General features: G+C 37.9%; 5 protein-coding genes across 8 annotated transcripts; 1 reads left to right on the forward strand and 4 right to left on the reverse strand.

The window, feature by feature from the left end:
• Positions 1-37: 37 nt before the first annotated feature.
• Positions 38-2913, reverse strand: LOC147479400 (LEAF RUST 10 DISEASE-RESISTANCE LOCUS RECEPTOR-LIKE PROTEIN KINASE-like 2.4). Its single transcript, XM_086576785.1, has 3 exons — positions 1986-2913; positions 1380-1406; positions 38-1285 (listed from the first exon to the last, which is right to left on the reverse strand). The coding sequence occupies exons 1-3, from the start codon at positions 2800-2802 to the stop codon at positions 195-197; spliced, it is 1935 nt and encodes a 644-aa protein (XP_086432911.1). The 5' UTR covers positions 2803-2913; the 3' UTR covers positions 38-194.
• A 4731-nt stretch (positions 2914-7644) lies between these two features.
• On the reverse strand, positions 7645-10717 carry LOC147479401 (LEAF RUST 10 DISEASE-RESISTANCE LOCUS RECEPTOR-LIKE PROTEIN KINASE-like 2.4). Its single transcript, XM_086576784.1, has 3 exons — positions 9572-10717; positions 9438-9464; positions 7645-8918 (listed from the first exon to the last, which is right to left on the reverse strand). Exons 1-3 carry the CDS (start codon positions 10353-10355, stop codon positions 7777-7779), a joined length of 1953 nt encoding a protein of 650 aa, XP_086432910.1. The 5' UTR covers positions 10356-10717; the 3' UTR covers positions 7645-7776.
• A 2838-nt stretch (positions 10718-13555) lies between these two features.
• On the reverse strand, positions 13556-17048 carry LOC147479402 (LEAF RUST 10 DISEASE-RESISTANCE LOCUS RECEPTOR-LIKE PROTEIN KINASE-like 2.4). 2 transcript variants are annotated; one of them, XM_086576778.1, is made up of 3 exons: positions 15767-17048; positions 15400-15423; positions 13556-14758 (listed from the first exon to the last, which is right to left on the reverse strand). In XM_086576778.1, exons 1-3 carry the CDS (start codon positions 16587-16589, stop codon positions 13647-13649), a joined length of 1959 nt encoding a protein of 652 aa, XP_086432904.1. In that variant the 5' UTR covers positions 16590-17048; the 3' UTR covers positions 13556-13646. The 2 variants fall into 2 exon arrangements, with proteins under 2 accessions (XP_086432904.1, XP_086432903.1); XM_086576777.1 differs by having other exon boundaries at positions 13556-14770; positions 15767-17046.
• Positions 17049-17850: 802 nt separating this feature from the next.
• CRS1 (maize chloroplast splicing factor-like protein) lies at positions 17851-23170 on the reverse strand. Of its 2 annotated transcripts, none has more exons than XM_086576772.1 (8): positions 22319-23170; positions 21464-21968; positions 21152-21282; positions 20003-20353; positions 19727-19883; positions 19168-19460; positions 18998-19057; positions 17851-18661 (listed from the first exon to the last, which is right to left on the reverse strand). In XM_086576772.1, the coding sequence occupies exons 1-8, from the start codon at positions 23153-23155 to the stop codon at positions 18605-18607; spliced, it is 2391 nt and encodes a 796-aa protein (XP_086432898.1). In that variant the 5' UTR covers positions 23156-23170; the 3' UTR covers positions 17851-18604. The 2 variants fall into 2 exon arrangements, with proteins under 2 accessions (XP_086432898.1, XP_086432899.1); XM_086576773.1 differs by having other exon boundaries at positions 17851-18895.
• Positions 23171-24461: 1291 nt separating this feature from the next.
• Positions 24462-26812, forward strand: LOC147479404 (uncharacterized). 2 transcript variants are annotated; one of them, XM_086580444.1, is made up of 3 exons: positions 24462-24700; positions 25807-26269; positions 26349-26812. In XM_086580444.1, the coding sequence occupies exons 2-3, from the start codon at positions 25820-25822 to the stop codon at positions 26688-26690; spliced, it is 792 nt and encodes a 263-aa protein (XP_086436570.1). In that variant the 5' UTR covers positions 24462-24700; positions 25807-25819; the 3' UTR covers positions 26691-26812. The 2 variants fall into 2 exon arrangements, with proteins under 2 accessions (XP_086436570.1, XP_086436569.1); XM_086580443.1 differs by lacking the exon at positions 24462-24700 and having other exon boundaries at positions 25429-26269.
• Positions 26813-27518: the final 706 nt, after the last annotated feature.

A 27518-nucleotide genomic window follows, 5' to 3' on the forward strand; every position in this document is an offset into this window, starting at 1 on the left:
TATCATGAAAAGAAAGTGGCAGGAATGCCAATAACAATTTGTGGCAGAATCTGAGCTATATATTAGCAAGGAGAAACATGGTGTTCTGTTCTAATGCAGCTGATAACGGGAGACAAATGAACATTACATCAGGGTTAGTCATAGTTTAAAAAGAAAAAATCATAATAAAAAAAATCCATTCAAATATTCAGATACTATCCAGACGCGGATGTGGTTGAAGAATGGTCATGTCCTCTTGTTGGAGAAGACAAGAAAGGTTTTGGTGGAACTTGTAATGCTTGTAGGCTTCCTTCCAGCATCTCTATCACTCTACTAATGGGAGGCCGATCCGAAGGATCAATCTGTATGCACCACAGACCTACTAAAATCATCTTCCGTGCAATTTCTTCCTCGTCTATGGTTGTGACTCCATGCAGTCCTAGATCCTCATTCAGATCCACACGCTTGTAGATCCAAAGAGGAAAGTATATTTCACTTAGATTGGTGACTCTTGGGTCAACGTTCTTTCTTCCTCCAACCATTTCGAGCACCATCATTCCATAACTATATACATCGGCCTTGTGTGATACTCCTCCAAAATTTCTAGATACCAATTCTGGTGCAATGTATCCTATAGTACCTCTTGCACCTGTCATGGATACAATACTTTCTTTGCCAACACATAGCTTAGAAAGTCCGAAGTCGGATATCTTTGGAGTGAAATCTTGCTCTAATAGAATATTATGAGGTTTTATGTCAAAATGTAATATCCGCGTGTAACAACCCTTGTGTAGATACTCTAGCCCTCTAGATATGCCAATTGCAATCTTGTAAAGCGTATCCCATGCGAGGCGAGAATGTGTTTCTAACTGGCTTTCAGCATGTATGAACTTTTCAAGAGACCCATTGGGTACAAATTCATAGAGAAGTGCTCTCTTTTGACCCTCAGCACAGAAGCCTAGCAAAGCGACTACGTTAACATGGGAAGTCCTGCTAATACTCGCTACTTCGTTAATAAATTCATCGCCATTACCTTTTGTCTCACTCAATACCTTCACAGCCACCATACGACCATCAGGAAGCTTTCCTTTAAAAACACTTCCAAATGCTCCTTGGCCTAGTTTCTCTTGAAAGGAGTCCGTCATTTTTCTAACTTCTGAGTATTTGTATCTTTTGGGAGCAAGGGCTCCATGAGTTTTCAAAAATGCCTCCAGGTTTGCAGAATTCTTTGTTTTCTTTCTTCTGAAACTACAGAAGATAGCTAGTCCCACTGCTGCAACTAGAAGAGTTCCAACTACTGATGCAACTGTCCATTAAGAAAGGTATACTTATTAGAACCATTTGAAGTAAGTATATTTCTAGTGTGCATAAAAGTAAAGGATCAAAGACAAGAAAGTTACCTATACCAATTTTCTTCCCAGTACTTCCTGCGTCATAGAGAAACACTTTTGTTAGTGTTAGCTCTTAGCTGGTTAATGGATAATAAGTTGGATGTAACTAAATGCATTGCCTATAATATAACTGAAATATACGACTAAAATGAGCAAGAAGATTGGTGCAATTCAAACTTCATAAAACCATAGCATTTAACAATTAGCCTGCCTGCAACAAAGTCCTGTTGCCGTATGACTGATGGAACCTCCCTCCCCGGCTATAACAATTAGCCTACAACTATACCAATTATAACGAATAAATAAGCTTTTGTTGGACCCTCGGTTATTTTAGAAGTATGAAATAGTCCAGGTGGTTCATTTTGTCAGTAACAGGAAAACAATGTTACTTCGCGCTTGCAATTCTCCAGGGCAGCAAATTAGTTCATACTCTATATTTTCAAAAAAATTACTCTTCTAAATAGGATTCTAATTGAGCTACTATACAAACTATCTGTTTAATACTGATCCTTATGTTTGAAAAAATCATGCATCTCTTCTCATAGCATATTGTCTTATTGTTTCCCAGTCTGATTTAGGAACTATTGAAAAAATGGTAACAGAAAGCATACTCACCTCCATTAGGAGTCGGAGAAGTCACTGGTCCAGCACCTCCTTCTGGTGCACGTGCAATAGGACAACGCGCTTGATCGCCTAGACGGTAGCAAATTGACTTTCGACTTTCCCAGTCATAACCACATTCACCACTAGAGTTCCTACATGGCTTGCAACTCAAATCCTCTGAATCATACACCACATCAAACCCCTCTCTAAAAACTGCCCAAAGAGCTGTCTGACCATTCATTAGTCTCTCATAAGCACTTCGAAGAACCGGAACTTCGATCCTAACGTTACATGCTGTAAGATTTTGTTTCCTATCACTTGGGATCGTTTCATTTAGAAAATACGCGTCACTAGTTCGGTTACTATCCTGACAAGTGAATAAGTTTGGGGATGTTGTCGCGCTAACTGGGCAATCGTAGAACAAACTTAAATTCCTAGTACTTGGTATTGAATAGTTGAACTGAGTGATGTTCAAAGTTGCATTCTGATATGGTGTAGGACAAACATCATTCCAGAAATCCATGCTAGCGACTCGAAGAGTTTGATTTTCTTGAAATATTTTCAATATGCGGTGTGTTTTCGACATGATTTGTATCTCAGTGAAGTTATTTTGATTACACTTGAGTTCCAAGTCTGGTTTGCCACAATAACTTGGTCTGTTATTTCCCCAAAAGGGGTACTCAACACTATTAAGATTTCCACACTGGAATTGAGATGAACACTTGAGGAGAGTTTCATTACCACAAGAAGATTGTGAAGTAGTATTAGTGACCAAGGTGAAGAAAATGAAGACAAGAAAGAGAGAGAGAAATGAGGAGTAGAAATGCATAGGGATATACTGGAAACAGGGGATGGTGATGATTGAGTGAAGGAAAATGTTTGTGATGTGAAGGAGTGGAAATTAGCAGATTTGAAATGTCAAAGTGTTGAAAGTTGTCTTCGCAGAAACGCGAAAGAAGGTGCAAGCTAGTCAGAGTTCCAAATTTATTTTTTCATGTGGGTCGACCACATAGACTTTTTGTGCCGTGTGGTAGCCACTTCAATTATATTTGAAAAGTTGATTTGATGATTTGAGAATATCCTTAGGATGAGGGTTCCGAGACCGTTGGATGTGTAGACCTGGGCTACCAACGGTCACAGATCTCGTCCCTATGAGGATATTTCAGGGGTAGACGAACAAAACAAAATCTCACATTACTACATTAGGCTAGTAATGGTACCTCCCCAACCATGTATAACCTCTTGGAACAACCTTTAAAGGTCTTATTCCTTAGCTAGCACTCGAAGTGAGGATAGCCAAGTGGTCAAGTGGTCAGGTGGAACTGTGGAAGGTAACTTGACTTTGTCATAGCGCGTTGTGAATTTCATTTCTCTAATGGTACAGCTTCTGAAATGAAGCCTTATTTAGCCGTGGATGTAATGTACCCTATTATTTGTGCATAGTGATAGTAAGCAGAGTTTATAGTGATAGTGATAGTGATAGTGATAGTTAGTAATATTTGTGCAGAATTTGAAGTCAGACTCATAGGACCTTTAAAGTTTTACACTATAAACTCGAACGTCATAGCTAAGGCACTCATCTTGCGTCCTAGGGCGCTGATTTACTTTAACTTAATAATTATTATTTGTAAAAATTTTAAATCTTGAACTAAATAAACTCGAAAGTCAAATATATGTTTGCTAATGATCGGCTCGAATAATTGAATATCATTTGGACAATTTCGTTATCTATTTTGAGCACAACTTAATTGTTTATAAAAACAAAAGATATGAAAATACCAAGTTAAATTAAATTACATGTAATTATTATAGAAGCGAAAATAAATACATTTATCTATTTATTATTTTTTTGGCTAATTAGTTAGAAAAATGAGATGAGGTTATAATAAATCATTTATCTATTTAATTATTTCGGCTAATAATAAATCATTTATCTATTTATTATTTATTAAGAAAAATGATTGTTTTAACTTTTAAATATGAGATGAGGTTATTATACATGTCGACTATTGGTGGACATTGAAGAAAATTTTGATTTTTCAATTCAAAGTTGGAGAGACAAATGTGAGGGCAAAAAGGGAACCATACTTTAACATCTCTAATTTCAGCATTCAGCGAGACCTTAGGCGCGGAATGCTGAAGACACTTTTAGCTAGTGATCATTGAAACAACTTAAAAAAACAAACAACTTTTACACCTCTTAATGCTTAAAACTTATGATTCAGAAGCTCTGAATGCTGAAAAGTCAAAAAACAAACAACACCTAAGTCTGCACTTCTCGGTAGATCTTAGCATCTCAGAGCAAGTCCAATGGGAGACTATATGGACGGCTAAAGGCAAATATAGCACCCCACACACAAAAATGTCATTCCAATGGGGCTGCTAAAAGGGTCTTAAATTTGGAAGGAGTCAAAATTTTAAAGTTAAAACTATGCCATAATAAATTTCGGAGACGGACGACATATATCATTGTTATTTAACGGATGGGCGAAACTATGTCATCTGTATCTTGTTTTAATTAAATGGACGGACGACAAAAACTCTGCCGTCTGTACCTATCAGACGCAAAAACTGACAAATCTCATTCTTCTTTTCATATATAAACTCACTCCACTTTATTCCATTCCAATCAATTTCGTTCATACAATAGAGACAACAATCCACACATATGTTTCAACTAAACAAAATTCATTCATTAAACAAATATATGATTAAATTCATTCAACTAAACAAAATCCATAGAAGTAAATCAAAACATACATAAAAACAAATTCTAAACTAATTTCCACTCGAATCCTTGCCAAGTTGCCTCTTCTTTGATTTACTCGCTCACCGTGATTCTCGCAATGTCAGTTCTAGCACCTGCGCTTCTAACTCCGCGACTCTATCGTGTGTTTTTTTCTTCTCTTCGCTCGGCCACCAAATAATGATAGTATTCGTCAGTTGTAGTCATAATTGAATTGCGCATCCCATGGATCATTAGCTGTGACTCGGCATATTGTGCTCTAAGTGTAGCCTACAAAAAAATCAATAACTTTAAAAAAAAATCATCACTATAAACCAAATATAATTCAAATTTCAAAATATAAACCAAATACTAACCTCATCTAGAGTGTCAAAATCTGGGACAAGATTCGGAAGATAACTTTGATCAACATGAGGTATAAGTATGGCGACATGCATTCTCTGATATGTAACTATGTCATAGCTTTATATGTTATCCGGATTGGAAGGAGTTGGAACAAAAGACTCGTAAGAACCTTGAGATGAAGAGTAAGGCTCAGCAAGGTGTGGGATACACAAATCACTTCTAATAGTTTTATGTCCTACAAAGTCCATGTTAGCAAGCAATATAAACCCCTTGAGACACGATCCCAGTAACTATCGTAATCACCATTCACATCTAAATATAGAGAAGTTTGTGGCCACAAGTCTTCATCCATTTTAAGATAGGACCTCCACTGACTAGCTCTTTCCAATGGGCACATATTCTCCGGAGGAGGGTGTAGGATGAAAGGTGTCCCAACAATTTGATGTCAATACCTATCGCCCAGGTACCACACGATGATACCTCCAAACTCAAAGACGATTCGACGCATTGTAAGATTATATGAACGACGTACACGGTGAATCGTTTCACGTAACCAAACATCATCCATGGTATCTCCCTCCACATCATCAACATTTAATTCCATATATCGAGTATGAAACCATGGTGTCTACTGTATCGCCAATGCCGACCTAGTCTCGAGTTGGTTACGATCTAAGTGAATGTTGTGGTATCTTTGACCAGTTTGGTGATCTTTAAAGTCATTCATCCATGCTCTAATCCGTGGGACAATATTACGGTCCATGTTCGGTCTCAGAAGAAGAGTCATGGTAGGGCCGTACGTACTCATGCCACCAATACTATCATAAAAACAAATATCAAAATCAAATTTGTACGTAATTTAAAAATTATAATATTATCATAAAGTTATAATACTAAAATTTTAAAACTTACTTGTAAAAGAGGGGTGAAACCACCACATTGACCATCCGCAACATTAGCTGTGACTCGGCACGCTTGATCCAACGCGTAAATCAAAACTCCAAACATAGCACCACCCCAATCATACTGATGCATGTAATCTAACCAAACCAAACACTCTATACTGATACATAAGGCTAAACCGAGAGCGTCGCACCTTTAACTAAAAACAAAAGCATGACTTCGAAAATCCCAGAGGGCGTGCGTCCCCTGTTAGAAGGCTAAACCAAGGGTGTGCGCCCCTCTCCCCCTATATCCCTATCACTTTATCAACTCAACTAATGGCCTACACCTAACTATAAATTAGTATCTCATAAAAGGCCATTATACAGTTTATACAAGATAGTGTTTCAAACGCTTACAATCGATTTTTGCTTGTAATGAACCTGATGGAAAGTAAGGGGAGCAGGGACTAGGCCTTAACTCATCTTATACGGATTGTATTTTTCGGTGTTGTTTCAAAATGTCATCAGATGCACGTCCAAACATTAAGAAAACAAGCAATGTTACTCTTCATGAAGAAAATTGAATCTGCATTTCTGCACCTCTATAGAACTTCCATATTTATTGAGTTAGTTACAGTAACAGATACAAAAATACAATTATGACATGAATGTGGTGGAAGAACTCAAGTGGTCTTGCTGGAGATGCTAAAAAAAGTTGTGTCAGAATTTGCCCTGCTTCTAGACCTCCATCCAATATCACAGTTGGAGGCCGATGCGAAGGTTCTGCTTCTACATAGATGATTCGAACTTATTTTATTATAATGTACTATATGATTCCCCTAAATCTTTCTCAAAATTTCTAACCAGATCCAATGCGATGTTTGTAAACTTCTCCAGGTTCATGGTACGGAGACACAAATCTGATTTGATGGGCTCATCCACGGCATTTCTAAACTCTTTCATACAGAGTTGCTCAAGTGCCAGAGCAAGGCATACCGCTAAATCAACGCCGTCCATATCTGCCTTGGAGGTTTTCAACATTTCGTCCTTGGGTGTCCATACTCTAGGCATTTCAAAAGTCCAAGGTACTTTTTCTTGTTTGCTTACCAAAATGCGAAAAGGAAAATAGGGCAATAAATTTGCCATCAGAATGTGTGTTGATCCAATCCAGAAGCTCAATTTCTCCAGTCTTTGTCATGCATGTGAGAGGTTGGACGAATTGAATTTATCTTTTTTTCAATGCAACATCCCAAAGCAGCCAAACTACAATTAGGCTCGAGGGCTATATCACCATCTCGCATTAGGAACCATGTGGTGTGTGAATCAAGATTCAAGACCAGAACAAAAACTTGATTGCATAAACCTATAAAGGACAAAAAGGAAAGGGGGCATGCTATTTTTCGAGTGCATTCCTCTGGAATTTCTGAGGAGACTAGTACGGAGGTGTCCATTGGTGAATCTGGCTTCCGATCAGCCCCCATCATTCAGTGGGACTAGAATGGCAAACTAGATAATATTTTCAGTTATCATCAACTGTCTCTGAATATTCTGAAGTGGAGTTCGTTCTGGTCATTGGCTAATTATTATAAAGAAACCTCATGGTGGATTCGCTACCAAAGCACAAACCCTTAGTATTTTCAAGAAGATATTAGCTGAGGTTACGTTGTTGGAAGCGAACTAGTAGCAATGCAGAAAATATGTACAATTAGATGTATAAATCAAAACAAAGGGAGCCATATTTTCAGGCTACAATTTACCACATGCAAAATAAATACAATTAGATGAGTTATTCTTGAAAAATGTAACATTACCATATATATGACAATAATCATGTGGTAGATGAGCTAACAGGGGATCTTGGAGGAGAGCAGAGGTAAGGTTTTGGTGGAACTGACAATAACTCGAGACTACCTTCCAACATTTCCACCACCTTTGTCATAGCAGGGCGATCGACTGGATTTGTTTGTATGCACCATAACGCTACTAGTATCATCTTCCTTGTGATTTCTCCTTCTTCTTTAGACAAATTCCCCTGTACAAGATTTTCATCTAGTTCGAGACGCTTATAGATCCATTGTGGGAAATATGTTTCAGTACTAGAACCATTGTCTCCCACAACATTGTTGTTCTTTCTTCCCCCGACAGTGTCTAGAACCATCATTCCAAAGCTGTAGACATCGGACTTGTGTGAAACTCCTCCAAAGTTTCTACTGAACACCTCTGGAGCAACATATCCAGCAGTTCCTCTTGCACCTGACATTGGTATAATGCTTTCTTCTCCTGGGCATAATTTAGCCAGCCCAAAATCGGATATCTTTGGAATAAAATTTTCGTCTAAAAGTATGTTATGTGGCTTTATGTCAAAATGCAGAATGCGCGTGTTACAACCCCGATGCAAGTACTCCAATCCTCTCGCAACCCCAATTGTAATTTTGTTGAGTGTTTCCCATCCCAGATGAGACTGTGCTTCTAATGAATTTTGATCATACATAAATTTTTCCAAAGATCCATTGGCCATGAACTCATATATAAGAGCTCTCTTCGATCCATCAAAACAAAAGCCCAGTAAACTCACAACATTTACGTGAGAAGTCCTACTAATACTTGCAACCTCATTGATGAATTCTTCCCCATCACCTCTATCCTTGTTCAATAGCTTCACAGCTACCAGACGGCCATCAAGTAGCTTTCCTTTGTAAACGCCACCATAGCCACCTTGGCCTATTTTAACTTCGAACGATCTTGTTATTTTCTTAATTTCCGAATAACTGTATCTCTTTGGGGCCAAAGATCCGTAGCTCTTCAGAAAACTCTCCACCAGCCTTTGAGCCTTCTTATTTCTCTTCCAAAATATTAAGGACTTAAGTAACCGATATATCCTTCTCCAACAACAAATGAGTATGATCCTCCCACAACAAATGAGTATGATCAGCAGGACGAAGCCCACAAGTAGTATGATGAGTCGCTTTTCTATAAATACAAATAAAATCACATGAACTATACAGCACAGATATAATGAGAAAAAGTCTTATCATAATAATCTGAAGGTACTTCCAGGCGTTCATTGGAATAACTAAGGAGAGTGGGAAATAGGGAAGGTGAAATGCCACTAGAGATCAGAGCTCTGGAGGGCAAGATAGTCAATCTTGGGAGTTTCTGCTCTTGTAAGTGAACTATATGTGTAGGAGCTCATCTAGGAGAGCTCCTGCTGTGCGCATGACGAAGAACCGGTTGGATGCAGCTAGCAAGTACTTCCAAGCGTGGCCTTCGTCAGGTGAGCTCTGGTCCTGTGCTATTCTATGTGTCGGCCCTGCTGCCTGGGCGTACAGGCTACATTGTCGAGTTGAGATTAACGCCCAGGCTGAATTTTTTGGCATTTCGTGACTGTCCTCACATTTTCCTAGTCAATAACTACTCTTTGTCCAGTGAAGATAATAGCTGGGCCAATTAATATTTATCTACAGAAGGATTAGTTGATAGATATAATACCTATTGCAGACTTTGATGGAAAATTACCTGCAGAATGAACATGTTATAGCGTATTAATTAGGAACAATATATGCCATTATTTCTGAATAATCTGAAACATGTTACACAACAATGAAGATCACAATGATACTTACTCAATATACAGCTTCCTAATGTTCCTATGTATATACCATTGTAGCAAAAGCAATTTTCTTGCTTCGTTTTTGAATCGTATCCGCATTGCCCACCCGTACTCTCGCATTCGTTACATGTTGAGACATCTGCTGCATAGCCCACGTCGAAACCATTTTTGACAACTTCCTCCAGAGTTGATTGAGACCGTGTAAAGTTATCAACAACCTTTCGAAGAACAGGCAGCACAATGCTAATATTACATTTCCAAAGATCTGGAGGTGGTGGAGTCATAGGCAGATTATGAACCCAAAAGTAACTTGGACTAGTTGATGTTTGATTTCTAGAACAAGAAAATGTGTTGTTAATTACTTGTGGAATTAAAGGGCAATCGTAGAACAGAGTTACGTTTTGAGTGGAAGGAATAGAATAATTTAAGAGATTGGAAGGCATAGAAACGTTGACAAATTTTGATGGACAGTTACCACTCCAAGAACTCATCATGGCCATCCTTAAAGTTTGATTCTTAGTATTGATGCTCAAAACTCGGTAACTTTGTTGCTTTACTCCCATTTGAACTGAGTCATGTTGGCAGTCGAGTCTGAAATCAGGTTGGCCGCAATACTCAGCTCGGCCATTTCCCCAGAAAGGATATGTAATGTTTTTTATGTTCCCACACTCGAAAGCACGAGAGCAATTAGTGAATTCAGGGATAGCCGCGCCTATGGAGACTGGTGGATCAGTGAACACCATGATGGTTAATAGTAAGATTGAAAAGAAGGGCAAGGGGGCGAAGTAAGAATGCATTTGGCCTAACAAATGGATGGAAATAAGAGTTTTAGTATGAAGCAGTTAACCAAGCAACAAAGTAAGCAATGAACATGCGAACCAAGGTGCAGGAAGAGAGATGGAGACAGCCTGTGTAGACTTTCTTAATTAGTACCTTCCAGTACAACAGTTGACTTCAGAAAACCTATTAAACTGAAGTCTACCTTACAAGTTACAACTTGAGGAACAAAAAAAGGAAAACCTGGAGATACGTGAACAATAAAAAGAGGGGATTTATCGATAAAAAGTCACCGGTCAAGCGTTCAAAACTTCAAATCCAACCTTCCAAGGTCCAAACTCTCACGATGCAAGAAGAACTTAGTTATTATTTGAGGAAGTCTGAAAATTTTTCCCTAAAGATTTCAACTAGCCATGACAAACTGCTTGTTTTGAATTTAGGGTCCTATTACTGCCGACCCCAATTTGTGTTGGGCAAACTCCAAAAAAAAAAACAATTATTATAAGTGTGTCATTGGTTTCAAAAAACAATTATTACAAGTATGTCATTGGTTCCCAAAAAATTGAATTCGAAACCATGGTCACCACCAATGGCATACTTGTAATAATTGTTTTTTTTTAGATTTCAACACAACACACCGATTAACTGCTCTCACCGACTAGCTTTCGCTCCTCACTTGGCCCAAAGGCCCATCACATAATTACACTCAACCAACACTTGGTGGGATTCGAACTTACAACCTCTCCTATGAGGAGAGGGGTACCAATGTTCACGATTCCGAACGAAACGTCGGAATTCTGGTGGATATTTCGGTTTTTCAAAAAAAAAAAAAAATTACTCCTAATGTATCATTTGGTGGCATTTTCGGTAAATAACTTATTATTCGACAGCAAATAACGAAAACTATCCGAATACATCTCAAATTCGACAATACCGAACAGTTCACTCAAAAACTTTTCTCTCTCCCAAAAAACTATTCACCGGAATAATCAGAGCACGGATCGGAGCATGGATGATGTGGATATTTTCTACTTTCCAATTTCTATATCTAAAAGGTAAGAATTTATTTTGTTCCATTTAAATTTTGAAAAATCTAAATACTTTGAAAAATATACAAAGAATTATCCACCATTCTTTATAAAGCTTTTATCTTTCACATTATTTCCCACTGTTTTGTGATTCACTTTATTTTTAATTTGTTCAGTAATTCATAATTCTACTTTTGATTCTGCTTTTTGTAATGAATCTAGATATAGATGTTAAGTAATTTTTTTGCGCTCTGCTAAGCTGTCGAGAAAGATATATCGTTATTGTAAACACTTGGAAATTGTATGATCCATGAATTTCTAAAATTAATTGATTAATATTCTAAATTAACAAACACAGATGGCTATATATGATTAATAGTGCCATTATGCTATTGCCTACTCTTGAGAATTCATTCTGACTCTGATCTACCTATGCTTTAAAATGAATCAATGATTAGAGCAGTTGTTAATCTTTGGATTTAAATGTTATGGTGTATACCATGGATCATTTATTGATTGATTGAATAGCATGGAAGCTACTGTAATCTGTGAGGTGTTAAAGCTGCATGAAACCATATGCATAATTTATTAAGGAAAGAGTTGGCCATGAGAAAGGGAAAGCTTAAGATCCCCGAAAGCAAGAAAAATTAAGCATTTTTTAATGGACATTGGATGAAAGAGTCTAACACTCCGTGCCTCCAAGGTTTTGCAACTTGTGATACATATATTAAAGTGGTGGTTGCTTAGAATGTAAGATTAAATGGGATATAATGTTACTTGTGAGTATTACTCAGTGACTAATAATATTTTTTTTGTGATTCTCTGCTCTCTAAGTAAGGACTAGCAATTCAGTAAGTTTTATATACCTACAGAATTCAAGATTAATATGCCCAAATTCTTTTGGTTAGCACTCACGAAGTTTCTTTGGTACTCCTCTAGCATGGAATGGATGGAAAGACGAGAGAAGAGTCCGATACCACAGAAGCGGCTGATTGCCGAGATCGGTAGCTTTCTCTCATTCGTTCTTTTCTAGAGACGGATTGCGCTTGGGAGCTAGCTCTCGGTCACCCAGTGGTTCCTCAAACCCAATCCTTGGACCTTGCACTCATTGCAATCGATTTGGTCATCTTTTCGAAGTTGTTGGTGGATCAACTTGTCCTAGGCAGATTCGTCAGCTAGGTATAGTGTAGGCAGTGCCTCCTTCCCAGTGAAAGGAAGGCCTTTCTCATAGCGAGTAACTTGTGCTTTTTAGTTCGGCAGAAACGGGATCCATTGAGTTGAAATGTCAGATGCTTCGCGCTTCGGCTTCAAAGAGAGGGTAGTTAAGATCAGAGGAAAGCGGGAATCCTTTTGACCAAAATCAGGATGAGTAGCCCAAGACTACTTAACCAATCTTGAAGTGGGCAGGCTCATGGACCAACTCCTGGCCTTGTGATCGACTCGATTCGATTCGTTTTTGTTTCATTCGTTTCTGTTTCATTGAAAAATATACTTGTAAACTAATTTTCAAAAAATTTGGAAGTTGCTTGGGAAAAAAATGGACCTAAGACATGAAAAAAAAATTGACTTGACTACTTGGTAATTTGTATTTTTAATTTGTATTTGTTGGTTAAAATTTAACCAACAAATTGATTAGCAATTTAATTAAAATTCCATTGAATATTTATTTGTTTAAAATTAATTGCTCATGTATTTTTATTTCATTTTCATTTTTATTTAATGTTTAAATGAACATAAATGATAAAATATGAATAAAAAACATTTTAATTCCGGCAATGTATAATTTTTCGGTGAATATGAGAACCTTGCAAATTTCGATACATCACTTGGAATTCCGACCGGAATTCCGGTTTTTCGATTTGTCGGAATTCCGACAATTTCAGAATCGTGAACTATGAGGGGTACACAACCAATTGAGCTAGAAGCTCTTGTTCTTTGTAATTAATGCCTAATACTTGATTCCACCTATCCCTACGCGTGTGTAAGTGTGTCTTAGCTGGTTCCTGGAAACAGGGGACAACCATATGGTGATGCCAAAATGAACTCCCGCGGGTGGGTGCGTAATAGGACACAAGGTTCCTAACACTGAGGCTCCAATTTGTATTCTATAAGGTTAGAGTATTTGTCCTTGGTGAAAAAGGTGGATATCTTTTATGAATGTTTGCAATTACATGCAAGTTCAAACCCAAACCTGTCTTCAACAATGTCGTTTATATATACTGTCTTTGAAATAATTTAGTACATGCACACAATGATTAATTAATTTGAAAACTAGTCCTCTGATTATAACGTTGTTGTAGATGAACGAACAGGGGATCTTGGAGGAGAGCAAAGGTATGGTTTTGGTGGAATTGACAAAAATTCTGTTCTTCCTTCCAACATTTCCACTACCCTACTCATTGCAGGACGATCTATTGGATTTGTTTGTATGCACCACAACGCTACCAATACCATCTTCCTTGTGATTTCTCCTTCTTCTTTAGACATGTTTCCATGTATATCCTCATCTAGCTCGAGACTCTTATAGATCCAATGTGGAAAATACATTTCACTAGAATGATTGACTCCCTCGTTTAAGTTCTTTCGCCTCCCAACAATTTCTAAAACCATCATTCCATAGCTGTAGACATCAGACTTATGTGAGACTCCTCCAAAATTTCTACTGAACACTTCTGGTGCAATATAACCAGCAGTCCCTCTTGTACCCAACATCGATATAATGCTCTCTTTCCTTGGACATAATTTAGCCAAACCAAAATCCGAGATTTTTGGACAGAATTCTTCGTCCAGAAGTATGTTATGTGGCTTTATGTCGAAGTGCAGAATGCGTGTGTTACAACCACGATGCAAGTATTCTAGTCCTCTCGCAACACCTGCTGCAATGTTGTAGAGTACATCCCAACCAAGGTGCGACTGTGCTTCCAATGAGTTTGGATCGTAGATGAACTTCTCTAAAGATCCATTCGCCATGAACTCATAAATAAGGGCAGTTTTCGATCCATCAAAACAATATCCAAATAAGCTCACAACATTTACATGAGACGTCCTAGTAATACTTGCAATTTCATTGATGAATTCTTCTCCATTCCCTTTAGTCTTATTTAGTACCTTCACAGCTACTACACAACCATCAAGTAGTTTTCCTTTGTAAACGACACCGAAGCCACCTTGGCCTATTTTGTGTTTGAATGAACTTGTTATTCTCTTAACGGCAGAATAGCTATATCTCTTTGGAGTCTGGGATCCAAAACTTTTTAAGTAGTTTTCCACCATCATTTGAGCTTTCTTTTTTCTCTTCCAAAACAGTATGGGGTTAGTTGATGACAGATCCATCTTCCACCAAAAAATGAGCATGAGTACACCAAAGAAACACCCTCCAAATACAGTTCCCGATACTGTGAGCACAACTAGAAGTTAAAAGAAGTACAAATGTCAGTGATGCATTACAAAATTCACACAGTACTTAAATAGATTAGAAAATGCTCAGATCGAGCAGGCCAATTAAGCTAGGGTTTAATGTAGGTATTTAAGCAAGGTACTTTACTTTCAAGGTAAATCGACCAAAATGGTATGACATGATATTCAAAGGCGCTAGTGACTAAGAACTTCATGAGCAATTCACATCTAAGAAATTTACAGAAGAATCCTAGTTTCTAAAGAGAGTTGAGTACAACTATAGCTTTATTTGATGTGCAGCAATTACAGTGGTTTAACCATTTGATGCACAAGGCAAGAAAGTGACTTTGTTCCTCAAACTTAGATCCATATAATGTTATTAGCTCATGCTCCACCACATCAGTTATAAACATAGGTCGTGAAACTTAAGGGTTTTGGTATTGATGAAGAGACAAACAGAGGGCATCATTTTCTTCAAAAATGCCAAAAACACACACACACATACACTCAATTGAATCGTTGTTCCCTAATACTTTGCCTAATTGCTTATTTTCTGAAGATTTTATAAAGTTCCTGACCTTTCTGAGCATCATCAGTGTAAAAATTGTGGGTTCAGAAGGAATGGGGTGAAGAATCGTACCTATGACAATCTTCTTTCTAGCACCTGCAATATATATGTGAAAATGGATTAGGTGCTGATTATGAAAAATAACATGTAATATGACAATGAAGATGACAGTGACACGTACGCCGTCCAGGTCGCTTGTTAGTAATCGCGTACTGATTTGAGTCATCGTCAAACTTCAGCAAATATTCGAAGTTCTAATAACAAGCATTACCGTGTTCGTGCCATTGTTTTTGTTAATTATAATCTAAGTAGTCCTACAATAAGCACGATTAGTCTTCATTGGTAATGAAGACGAATGACCAACTGATAAAAAAAACAAAATAATCATGCTAAATGTAAAAGACGTAATGGAGAACTGCATTCAGAAAAGGGTACTTACCTCTGCTATCAGATCGACTGTTATCAAGTCGACTGTTAGAACAATTTCCTTGGTACTGACCATCAGAGCAAAAGCAAGTAGGTTGCATCCCCCTATTATATCCACATTGCCCACGTGTATTCTCACACTGGATACATTCCGAATTGTTTCCGACAACAACATACGTCACATCAAAACCATCCATCATTGATTGTAATAATTCTGTATATGTAGTAACAATTGCTTGAAGAATGGGTACTTTGACAACAGTACCACAACTCCAAACATCGCCAGGTAGTCGAATATTTTGAGAATCAACCCAGTAGTAACTCCAAGTATTTATAGTAGCGTTTGTTAAACAAGAAATCGTGTAACTGATCAGTAGTGGGATTGGTGAAGGACAATCATAGAACAAAGTTATGTTTTGATTGAAAGGAGCGAAGTAGCTGAAGAGATTGTTAGGGAGAGAGAGATTGTTAGGGAGAGAAATATTGGCTAATCGTGCAGGACAGTTATTGTTGACAGGATTCATTGTCCTCATCCTAAGAGTTTGGTTATTCTCAAAGATATTCAAGACGCGATAGCTTTGTCTTTGAATTACTATCTGAATCGTATCATCTTCTTCACACTTGAGTTCAAAATCCGGGTGACCACAATACTGAGCCCGGCTTTTTCCCCAGAAAGGATATCCAATGTGTTTAACATCCCCGCACTCAAAAACCCCGCGAGAACAGTTTAAGAATCTATAATCATCCTCGCCAAAAGAGATTGGAAGACTGATGAACAAGTTGATGATTAGCAATAAGTGAGAGATGAAGGACAAAGGAGAGAAGTAAGAATACATTTTGCCTGACTAAATGGATGGAAAGAAAGGATTTTGGATATAGAGGACCATACTACAGTAAACATAATAATAGTCTGCATTGAACAAGCAAAGCAGGGAGATAGTCTGTGTAAAAGAGTTGAATTTGACTTGTATGGTGTTCACATATTACTATGAATTTATGATTAATCAGTGTGGAAAATATAACCATTTTCGCCTTGTCCGGCTGCACCTCAGTATTTCCTAGATGGAAATACTTAAGCGATTGAATGATCGAATCATCATCTTGGCACTTGAGTTTGAAATTCGAGTGGGGGCATAACATAGTTGGGAAATTTCTCCAAAAAGCATATCAAAGGTTACTAATGACCACTTGGAGTCATCTGCACTACATTTGGCCCGACTTCATAAATAGAAAGATAGGAGTTTTGATATGACAGACTTAATTAACACAACAAGATAAACATCAAACAAACAAGTAGGATGGGAGATGGAGACACTATGTAGACTTTTTGCGTACTTTCTGATCCAACAGCTGAACTTGACTTGTATAGAATTCACTTGATAATTGGGGGATTCTAGTATGTAGGATTCTTCAATAGTTCAAGACTAATTATGTTACTAACGCTTAAGAACCACAGCTTCATAGATGATGATCAATGGTGCAGCTCAGTACATATTTCTTTCCTATCTACTCACACAACAACAAAGTATAAAGAAACACATAATTTAATTGTAAAAAAATTATTTTGTAACACCTCCTTATTTGAGTTTCAGTGTGGTAACTAGAAAGGATAAGTTAGGCGACAGTTCTCAGATGTGATCAAGACAGGAACACATACACACGAACAAGAAAAGAAATAAGACAGGGAATCACCAAAGACGGGAAAAAAACATGTTTGCAGTAAATCCACTCAAAGGTAAGAATTTTTTTCTTTTTTTGAAAAGTTAAGCTGGCTTAAGGCAGACCCCACCCGTATATTAAAACCAAAGTTTGAAGCTTACATTCCTCCCTACGAGTATATTCATTAGAGGGAGGTACAACATGACACACGAGTACATTGCCCGAAGGCACAATTCCTACAAGCTATTGTACTTACAAGAAAGTACAACTCAAAACATGATGTGTTTCTTTGCCACTTCCTTCCATGAAAGTAGTCATAGAGATGCTCTCATTCTGCTTTTACTATCTTAGGATGATCGTTCCTAATATGAAATTATGCCTTTTCATAGGTGCAAAAGAAACACCCGCAACAACACCACACGTAGGTAAGTCCCAAAGTGTCATCCCAAAACTCTTAGGTACATTCTTCAAAGGTAAGAGTACAAAGGCAATATAACTACAATATATTTCACCCTCTTTATAATTGGGGTACAATGAAAACATGATAATTTACAAAACCTATCCACATACAATAGTCAGATTTTGTTCGGCAATGCGGCAACAGAGCGTCCAATGGAAAAGTAGCTATCTGCCCATCCACATAGTATGGCCTAGAATGGACTGAACAATAACTATATACTATTAGATCAATCATTCTTGAAAAACAATCCCGTAATCAATAACTCAAGTACTATGATGATAATATTGTGGTAGATGAACCAACCAAGGATATTGGAGGAGAGCCAAGGAAAGGTTTTGGTGTAATTGACAAAACTCAAGTTCTCCTTCCAACATTTCCAACACCTTGGTCGATCCATTGGATTTGTTTGTATGCACCACAATGCAACCAATATCATTTTTCTTGTGATTTCTCTTTCTTCTTTAGAAAAAATTCCCTATACAAGTTCCTCATTCTGTTCAAGACGCTTGTAGATATATTGTGGAAAATATGTTTCACTTGTATGATCGGCATGCACATTAGTGTTCTTTCTTCCCCCGGCAGTTTCTAGCACCACGTTAGTGCTCTTTGTGTTAGGAGTGATGCACATACCTCTTCCAGTCTTCTAGTTAAATAAGTCTTCGGTCATCTTCTGCGAAGTGAGATATTAACATGTGGCAGATGCTGGTGAAATGCGTCTTGTTCACATGACTTTCAAGAGTTTGCAAATTCTCCGGAAGCTACTTCCATGACTGTTGTCGGCATACTCCTCTGCAATTAGTACAACAATAAAAAGGGAAAAAGAAAAAAGAAATCATTACTGCAGTTCGGAGAAAATACACTCATTTCTAAAATTCATCCCAAGACAGACTGGGAGCAATATAACCAGCTGTCTTCCCCTATTTGTTTTCAGGCACTTCAGTATACATATCTGTCGTACATTTATCCATTCGAGGTTCATATCAAGCTTGCAGGTGGGCAATTGACCATGAACCTCGAAAAAACCTGATAAAAAAGGGGAGATGACCTAAGAGATCTGGGTTGCCCCACCTTAAATATTATATATCTTAAATAGCAAAAGGAAAAAGGAAAGATAGAGTTACATACTAGTCTGGATTTTAAATTTGCGATTTTCCATTGTCTCTGGTATGCAAAGAACTTCAATGACTGCAACCAAGAGTAAGAAGTTCAGATTGCTACTGATTCGAAAAAAAAAAATGATTGGCAATCAATTTAGTTGGAAACATGAAGGAAGAAGGAAGAGCATGTATGATTACTCCTATTCTCTGCATTTGAAGGGAGCGTTGTAATGCAGCTCGTTTTGTTAGGAGATTCTCTGGCAGTAGCTTCAATGGCCGCCGGTAATTTTTCCCACGGTAAACGATTATTGCATAACCACTTCGCAACTTCTCAACCGCAATCAATATTCCACCACTTTCTATCTCTAACAGTGCTGCAGTATTAATGATCTGTGAAAACGATCTTTGCATTGTAATCACCTTGACTACTTCTCTATGCTTCCAGTGCTGATGCATGCTTCCTATTACACCATCAAACACCCCGCGCCTTCCTGAACAGTTAGGATTCATCATGTGTTTAAAAAAAAAACATGGAAACCCAACAACTTTTGGTGTGCCTCTCGAATTACATCATAGACACTGTAGATATTTGATGAAAGACTAGGCTTAATTTTGACAAGAATTTAACTAGTTGGATCTTTTTCTGTAACCTGCTATATATAGGCAGCTCAAGAAAAATATACACATTCATTTATCTTTCCAAAGAGCACCAGATGTACTTAAGCATGTCAAAAATCAAGCTAAAATGGTTCCTTACCAAGCACCAAAGTTTTATCCATTTTTAGGCTCATCTTTCGGAGACAATTTCTTTCCTCTTCAGTAATCAATTCCTGGTCAGCATCCTGCTCTGAAATTCTCCATGCAGAATTAAGCTTAAATAGTTCTCTTGCTGATCTCTCTATCTTCCGCTTAAGCTAATATTACAGAATTTAAAAGAAAAAAGAAGGTGGATATTAGCATTTAGCAGCATAGTCACCATTTTTGCACAAAAGATGGAACTCATGTTCAAGTATAACAATGAAAGGATTCTTACAAGTACAAGTTTATGTTCTTGCTTTCTCATCTCCTTCTCCAATTTCTCTTTTTCGGCCTCCGTTTGGATATCAATTTTATCTTTGTCATTGTTCCGGTGCCCATATTTAATTTGAAAATTATGAAATTCTGACAAGGTTCCAACAGAGCTCATGGTTGAAACAATTTCATTAGTAACAGAGAGAGATTCAATTGCTTTCAACCGTGCACCTTCTTCCTGAACTTGGCATCTAGTAAGCTCTGCTTCTCTGTCAACAACCAGATTTTTTGTTGCTTGAGGAAGAAAGTCCTTCCCTCGATATATTATAATAAAAAACTTGTTCCGTAAAATTAACACTCCTCCCGTGAGATTCTGCATTAACAAGTTCTCCATGTCAAGTACATACTAGCTTCTTGGACAGCCAATAGTTAGATGCACTCATCAAATTACTATTGAAGCATTGATTGTTAGAGAATAGCAATATAATCTGGGACATCCAAAATATAAGAATACCATTTTGCTGTTCAGAAACATATATGATATATGAATATATCTTAATTTTAAAGAAATTCATCGTGCATAACCCGTAGGTAAATTGTTGCTCTGTATTTGACATCAAGTGGATGTTTTAAAGACTCTTGTTTCTACTCTTTTATTATTCTTTTTTCTTTTTCAAAAGTGTTATCTGTTGATAACATGATATAAGATTACCTTAGAGAGTCTTTGAAGTGAGCCAATTTTACATGGGGGTTGATAAGAACATAATAAGTTGCCCAAGGGGTGTCAACCTAGTTGAAAGCATCCTATGTTTATAACTTTATATAGATGTTATCCTTCTCCCTTCTTAGTATGCTTTCTTTGTGAATAACTTGGTAAAATCCATATTAATCAAGTTAAAGTGGTTATATAGGTTATTCTCTACATCTCCATACTCCAAGTGGGAAAAATCACCATAATTTGGATATCAGATCACGTATTTTATTATTGATTAATGTAAATCTTATGAACAAGTCACAACTAATTTAGCATGCCCAAATAACATTTCCATATGGCACCATAATAGTGTGGAGCAATCAGAACAAGCACAAAATATTCTAAATGTCTAGCCTCTAGCAGACCCAGAGTCCCAAAAGCATATTGAAAATCTAAAATCTCACATATGAAACTTGCCTTGAGCTCCCATGCCATTTGCTCACTGTTAGTATTTGGAATTCCCCACTTTACTGCAATCTTCACTATAAGACTTTTCTCCCACAACTTCATGATCGCTGCAGCCAATCCTTGTAGCTTCTTATTTCTTCCTTTTTTGACATTACAACAAACATAACAGTGAGATATTTGAATGAAATAACACACACACACAAACACAAACACAAACAAAGACATGTAAAGTTCACATATTCCAAAACAATTCTATAATCCATTTGCTTAAAATCTATAATCACAGCAATAACAATCAGATAATCATATGCATATTATTACCAAGCGCGAAATGAGTTGGTAAAGGACGAGCAAGCTTCCTCAAGTATGTCAGCTCGTCATCTGTGAGTTTCGGCCTAACATGGGGAGGGCAGCGTCTAAATGGTGTTCTGAAGCCGGAAACCACTTCTGGAAGCATGTCTGCATCTACCGGTAGAGGCTTTGGCCACCACCAATCAACATAGCGAGGCCCTAATTCATCCAATAATCTGTCAGCTTCCCTTTCAAACAATGTCCCACTGACTGATGGGAGATCTAAGCTTCTTTGCATGGAAGTAAGAAAGGAATCCTCTTCACCACTTATCCGTATTGTGTCAGCTCTATGGGAACTGGTTATGTCATCTTCAGATATCAGAAGACTGGATTCCATGGAAAACATTTCTGGACTCTCTTCTACACAAGCATGTTCAGAATGCAAGTCCTGAAGAGGTTTTGACTCGTAGTCACAACCTCTATAAACAACGTGACTATCTTTCTTACTCCAAACAACCAGTCCCCTAGTCTTAATCTGCTCCAAACAGAACAAGTATATCAGCTATCAAATACCAGGTAATAGAGTAGTCATTATTCAGCACTTGATAGAATGATAGTTAATTTAACACCTTTCTATGCAATGTGGAGTCTTCCAGTGCGAATAGGATTGAAGTATTGAGTATTCACATTATCACTTACGAATAAAGTAGTGCAAATAAGTTCATCGATATAATGGAGTTTTCAGCTACCAGTGTTTGTGCAATGTGAAAAATCCACTAAAGAACTACATAGAATTAATTGCATGGCAATGTGAAATGAACTTAAATTTTTAGCTCAAATTCAATATGGGGAAACACAAATAAGCAAAAACCAAATAAAGCAAACCTCAAGGATTTCTCGTGCTCTATCCATATTCCGGCACAGTGGCAAATCAAATTTAACCATGGCAAGTTCATTTCTTTTCCAAGTCATCTTAATTTCATCTACCACAGCCTGAGTCACACCTGCTTTCTTAACCTTCACCCATTGTGTCATTTTCACAGCATCACTCCTCAACCTCACAAGAACCGATTCAGAAAGGCTCAGTTCCGCCGCAGTCTTAACTTTTTCCTTCTTCATTCTCCGAAAAACAAACCTCTCCACCTTCGCCCACGGCATTTTACCTCTATACTTCACATTTCCATCTTTACAAACCACCTCTTCAAGTGGAACCTGAAACTCAAACTCCTCTTGGGCTTCTTCCTTAAAACTGTGAAATCTCTCAAGTTTCGTAACACTTTGTACTATTTTCTTCATTACTTGCTTCCCTCTTCTTCCACTAACTTTATCTGTAAGTGAACGATCACTTCTCTCAACATCATTGTCTTTCTTTATACTCCTTTTGTTACTAGCTTCTCTAAGGTCTAATACATTATCAGCAGGGAGTAAAAGTGGACCTTTCATCCAAGGGGCAGTTGGCATTTTAACATCTTCATTTTTCTTCAAAAGTGATTGTTCTGATAAAAATGAAAACTTGGGGTTTATGAATTGAGTTGAAGGAGTGTTGGGTTTTTGGAAAGATAAGATTTTGAAATTTTTGAGGGGTTGTATGGTTTTTGAAGGGTGTTGAAGGAAGAGATTGAAAAGTAAAGTGGAGTTGACATTTGCAAGTTTGAGGATGGTTCTGCAAATTACATTGTCAGTTATTATAGTTGGTTTTATCTCATGACGAAATTTGTACATTTTATGCAAATGTCAATCATTGAAATTTTGGCATATAACGATTTACTGACACTGCAAAGTCGAAATCATTGGCATATCAAATTTAACACCATGCTGATTGCTGAAAGGTAGGGCTGGAAATGGAGCGGGTTCGGGTCGGATCAGACTATATCCATGCCCAGATCTATTTTTTCAATACAAAACCAGATCCGGATCCATGACCCGAATGGATCCAAAATGGCATACCATATCCGAACCATTTCTATAAATGGGATTCGGATCCGACCGACCCGAAACCAATGCGAACCACAAGTTCTCAATCACCCACGGTCTACAAACAAGAGAGACCTATTATTATTTGGAAGATATATTAACAAAATTTTATATTTTGGATTCGGATCTAGGAGGATCCGAACCATTTAAATAAAGCCATATTTGAATCCGAATTAAAATGGATAATCCATATCCCGACCCATTTTCTTATTTAGGACTCATTATTTAAGGTCAAACCCGTTGAAATGGGTTTGATCGGGTCCGATTCGGGTCAAAACCCGCACCATTTCGACCCTACCGAAAGGGGTGGAATTCTAATAATCGAGCCGAAGTTTCACCGAAGCTCGGCTCAACTCGTTTATTTAAACGAGCTTTAATATAGGCTCAAGTTTGGCTCATATATTATATGAACGAAGTTGGAAGCCGATTTTAAATGAGCCGAGCCCGAGCCAAGCCCGAGTAGCTCTTACTTTTTTGCTTTGTGATGATGGTATTTGAGTTTATTGAGCCGAAGCTTCACCCTGCTCGTTTATTAAGCGAGCTATAATATGGGCTCAAGCTTGGCTCATTTAGTTAAATGAATGAGCTTGAGCCAAGCTTAAACGAGCCAAGCCCGAGCTACTCGGCTCAAATTCCACCCCTATTGCTGATCTCTCCGATTTCGACAGAATCGAGATATTTCGGCACTTTATCGAGTGAGCAGAGCGAACGTTTTTGGGCATAAGAGCATCTTTAGAAGAGCTACCAAAAAAACACCAAAATTTTGAACCAAAAAAACACCAAGCAACTTTAGGAGCAGCATCAAAATTTCACCAAGCAACTACGCGGTTTTGCCAAAACCGCACCACTAAAGCCCAACTGACAGGCCTAAGCCCACGCGGTGTTCAAAACACCGCGTGCTACTTCTATATAAACAGCTCCATAGTCGCGTGGTTTAGTCACTTTCACCTCTTCTCACAATTATAAAACCCTCTCCTTAATTAAAAAAAAAAAAAAAAAAAAACCCTACCTAAACTCTTAAAATTTGATATGGATCCTTTTGAATCTTTTGACGGTGATGATTGGCAGTACACAGACAACATTGGCGATGAGAGAGAAGAACCTGAGGAAGTAGAATACGGTGGGGGAGAAGAACCCGAGGATGTCGCGCCGATTGATAGACATCCCTATGTACTGGAGTATCAGATGAACGACTTCAATTGGCAATTTGCACCTGGAGAAGCACTTGATATGGAAGTTGTGTCTTCTACACATGATACAAAACACGAGTCGAGTGTAGTGGCTAATACTCAGGTAATTAATTAGTTTTGATTAAATATTTTGAATATTAATTAGTTGAGTTGGACCAATTAATTATTTATCTTATACGCATTATTTTTTTCATAATATCAGCATGTTATTGACTACCGAGTTAGATCGGCTTTACATGGTGTTAGAGAGTGGTGGAAGGTTATTAAGAGTTTGGATGAGTTTGTACATATTAGAGATAGTATTTTGTATACACATTTGGGTCTTTTGGTTGATGTGGATTATGAAAAGGTTGATTGGGCAGTGGTCATAGCTTTAGTAGAAAAATGGTGGAGTAGAACTCATACATTTTATTTCCCTTGTGCGGAGTTAGGGTTCACACCACTAGACTTCACTATGATTTCTGGGTTGAGTATCGGTATAAGCCAACCGATACATTTTCATACAAATTATGAGAATATGGATAATATGCTTATGAGTTTTCCTCGTTTGGGTGCGGATGCTTATGATTCTTCTGGTATTAAGCTATCTCATATTAAGACTGCATATATGGACCCCCTCTTAGATTCTGATACACGAGCAGAGTTAGCTTTGACTGTTCTACCTAGTAGTGAGGGTGCTGATGTATATGTTAGGGCTTTTTTTATGTTTTTTATTGAGCATGTTTTGTTTCCCAATTGTCATTCTACAGTACGACTGAGATATTATATTTATGTATCTGATTTACATGCTATGAGAGATTATGACCTGGGTAGCTCAGTATATGCCACATTGATAGCGGCGTTAGATAAAGCTTCACAGATATTCGGAAGTAGAAGTCCTCAGATTGCAGGATTCACATGACTTTTAGAGATTTGGTTTTATGAGTACTTTCGAACTCTTTGTCCTAACATAGACATGATTGCTGATACTCGCCCTAGATTTGGTAGTTGGTCAGGGGCTCACTTGACTCGTAACAGGGGGCAGATTAGAAATAATGTATGTATGGTTCGTGCTCGGATTAATATTATATCATTGTCATCTATTGAGTGGAGACCTTGGCGTTTGACTACTGCCTTTGACGATCCAGTTGTGCAGCATGCTTGTGTGTTGTCACGTCACAGAATTGTGTTTACCGCACGTGACTGTATGGTTTGGTACTGTGGTGACAGATGTTGGAGGCAAATGACTGGACGTTATGGAGTTCCATGTGCTCCCATGCCAGATGTTAGTGATGCAAAGTCATGGGGTATAATTCAAGTTCATGAAGTTCATGCCAGTGGTGGTCCTTGGCCAGATGCGTCTTCTTTTGTTGTTGAGCAGACTGTTGATCAGTATTATAGATGGTGGAACCGTGTCTCCATGGGTTCGTTGTTGCCCCCTGTTGGTCGGGCTAGCAACTTCGAGTTTGTGGGCCTGGAAGGGATGAGGCGTGAGCTACATATTCCTCATCCACCACAGCCTGTTTACAACCCACAACCTCTGAATGCATATCATCCAGCTCATGTGTCTGCCAGTAATCCTCAGATGTTTCCCGTGTGTGAACCTGATGGGGAGGCTACTTACATTTCCATTCCTGAGGTGCCTCGTGCTCGTTGCCATGAGTTAGAGCCACAGATTGATCAGTATACCATGGTGAGTTTAGTTATTTTATTTTTCTTATTAATTATATATATATAATATGTACTCACAATGTATTTTCTTGGATTTTCAGGTTGAGATTCGGGAAAGATATGAGAACCAGATTTGTATGTTTGATGGGATGAGGACTGCCGTGTATCATTATAGCCAAGAAAGGGAAGAGGCATATTCTCAGACATATCAGCAATCCCAACGTGCGTATGACGAGACTCGAAAAGCATACGAGGATATTCAGCAGGTGTACACGCAACAACATCAGGGATATGAGGAACTTCAGGTTGAGGTAGTTAACCTTCATGCAGACAGAGAAGATCTTGATTCTCAGGTTAGGAACTTAGAGGAGCAGCTTAGGAATATCCAAATAGAGAGTGGAGAGGGATCGAGTGGTAAGGGGCGTAGGAAGAGAGCTAAATAAATTTGATATAATATGATAGGTTTTGAATCATTTTTTATATTATATGATTATATCATAATCATAGATTTTGGACTGCATAATCATAATCATAATCATAGGTTTTTAATTTCTTTAATTTTTTCGATTTTGAATCACAATTCTTAATTTCTTCAATTGCACAATTATTAATTTCTTAACTTCTATGCAAAACTCATAATTTTTCAAGTTCTATGCACCACAATTCTAATTTTCATAAAAAGCGCACGCGGTTTTGCCAACACTGCGCCCATAGAAGCCCAAGCCCACGCGGTTTTGCCAAAACCGCGCCATTGAAGCCCATTTAGCAACCCAAGCCCACGCGGTGTTGGGAAAACCGCGCGGTTTTGGAAAAACCGCGTGAGTGATTTAATATATCATCAAACCTGGAACCAAATATTGGCTGATTTGGTGTTTGGTTTGGTGTTTTCAGAGCATCTTTAGCAGTGATATCAACCTAGCATCAAATACCAAATTCTTACCAATATTTGGTGTTTTTTCAACTTCAGGAGAACTACATGTTGATGAAAACACCAAAAAAAACCAAACCAAACACCAAATCGACCAATATTTGGTTCCAGGTTTGGTGTTGTATCAAATCACTCACGCCGTTTTGACAACAACACGTGGGCTTGGGGCTGCTAAATGGTTTTTATGGCGGCGTTTTGGCAAAACCGCGTGGGCTTGAAGCTTCAATGGGCGGTTTTGCTAAAACCCGCGTCGCTTTTTCGAAAATTAGAACCGTGGTGCATAGAACTTGAAAAATTATGAGTTGTGCATAGAAGTTAAGAAATTAACAATTGTGCAATTGAA

Source organism: Coptis chinensis, chromosome 8 (genome assembly GCF_015680905.1).
Source record: "Coptis chinensis isolate HL-2020 chromosome 8, ASM1568090v1, whole genome shotgun sequence".
In the NCBI taxonomy this organism is placed as follows: domain Eukaryota; kingdom Viridiplantae; phylum Streptophyta; class Magnoliopsida; order Ranunculales; family Ranunculaceae; genus Coptis; species Coptis chinensis.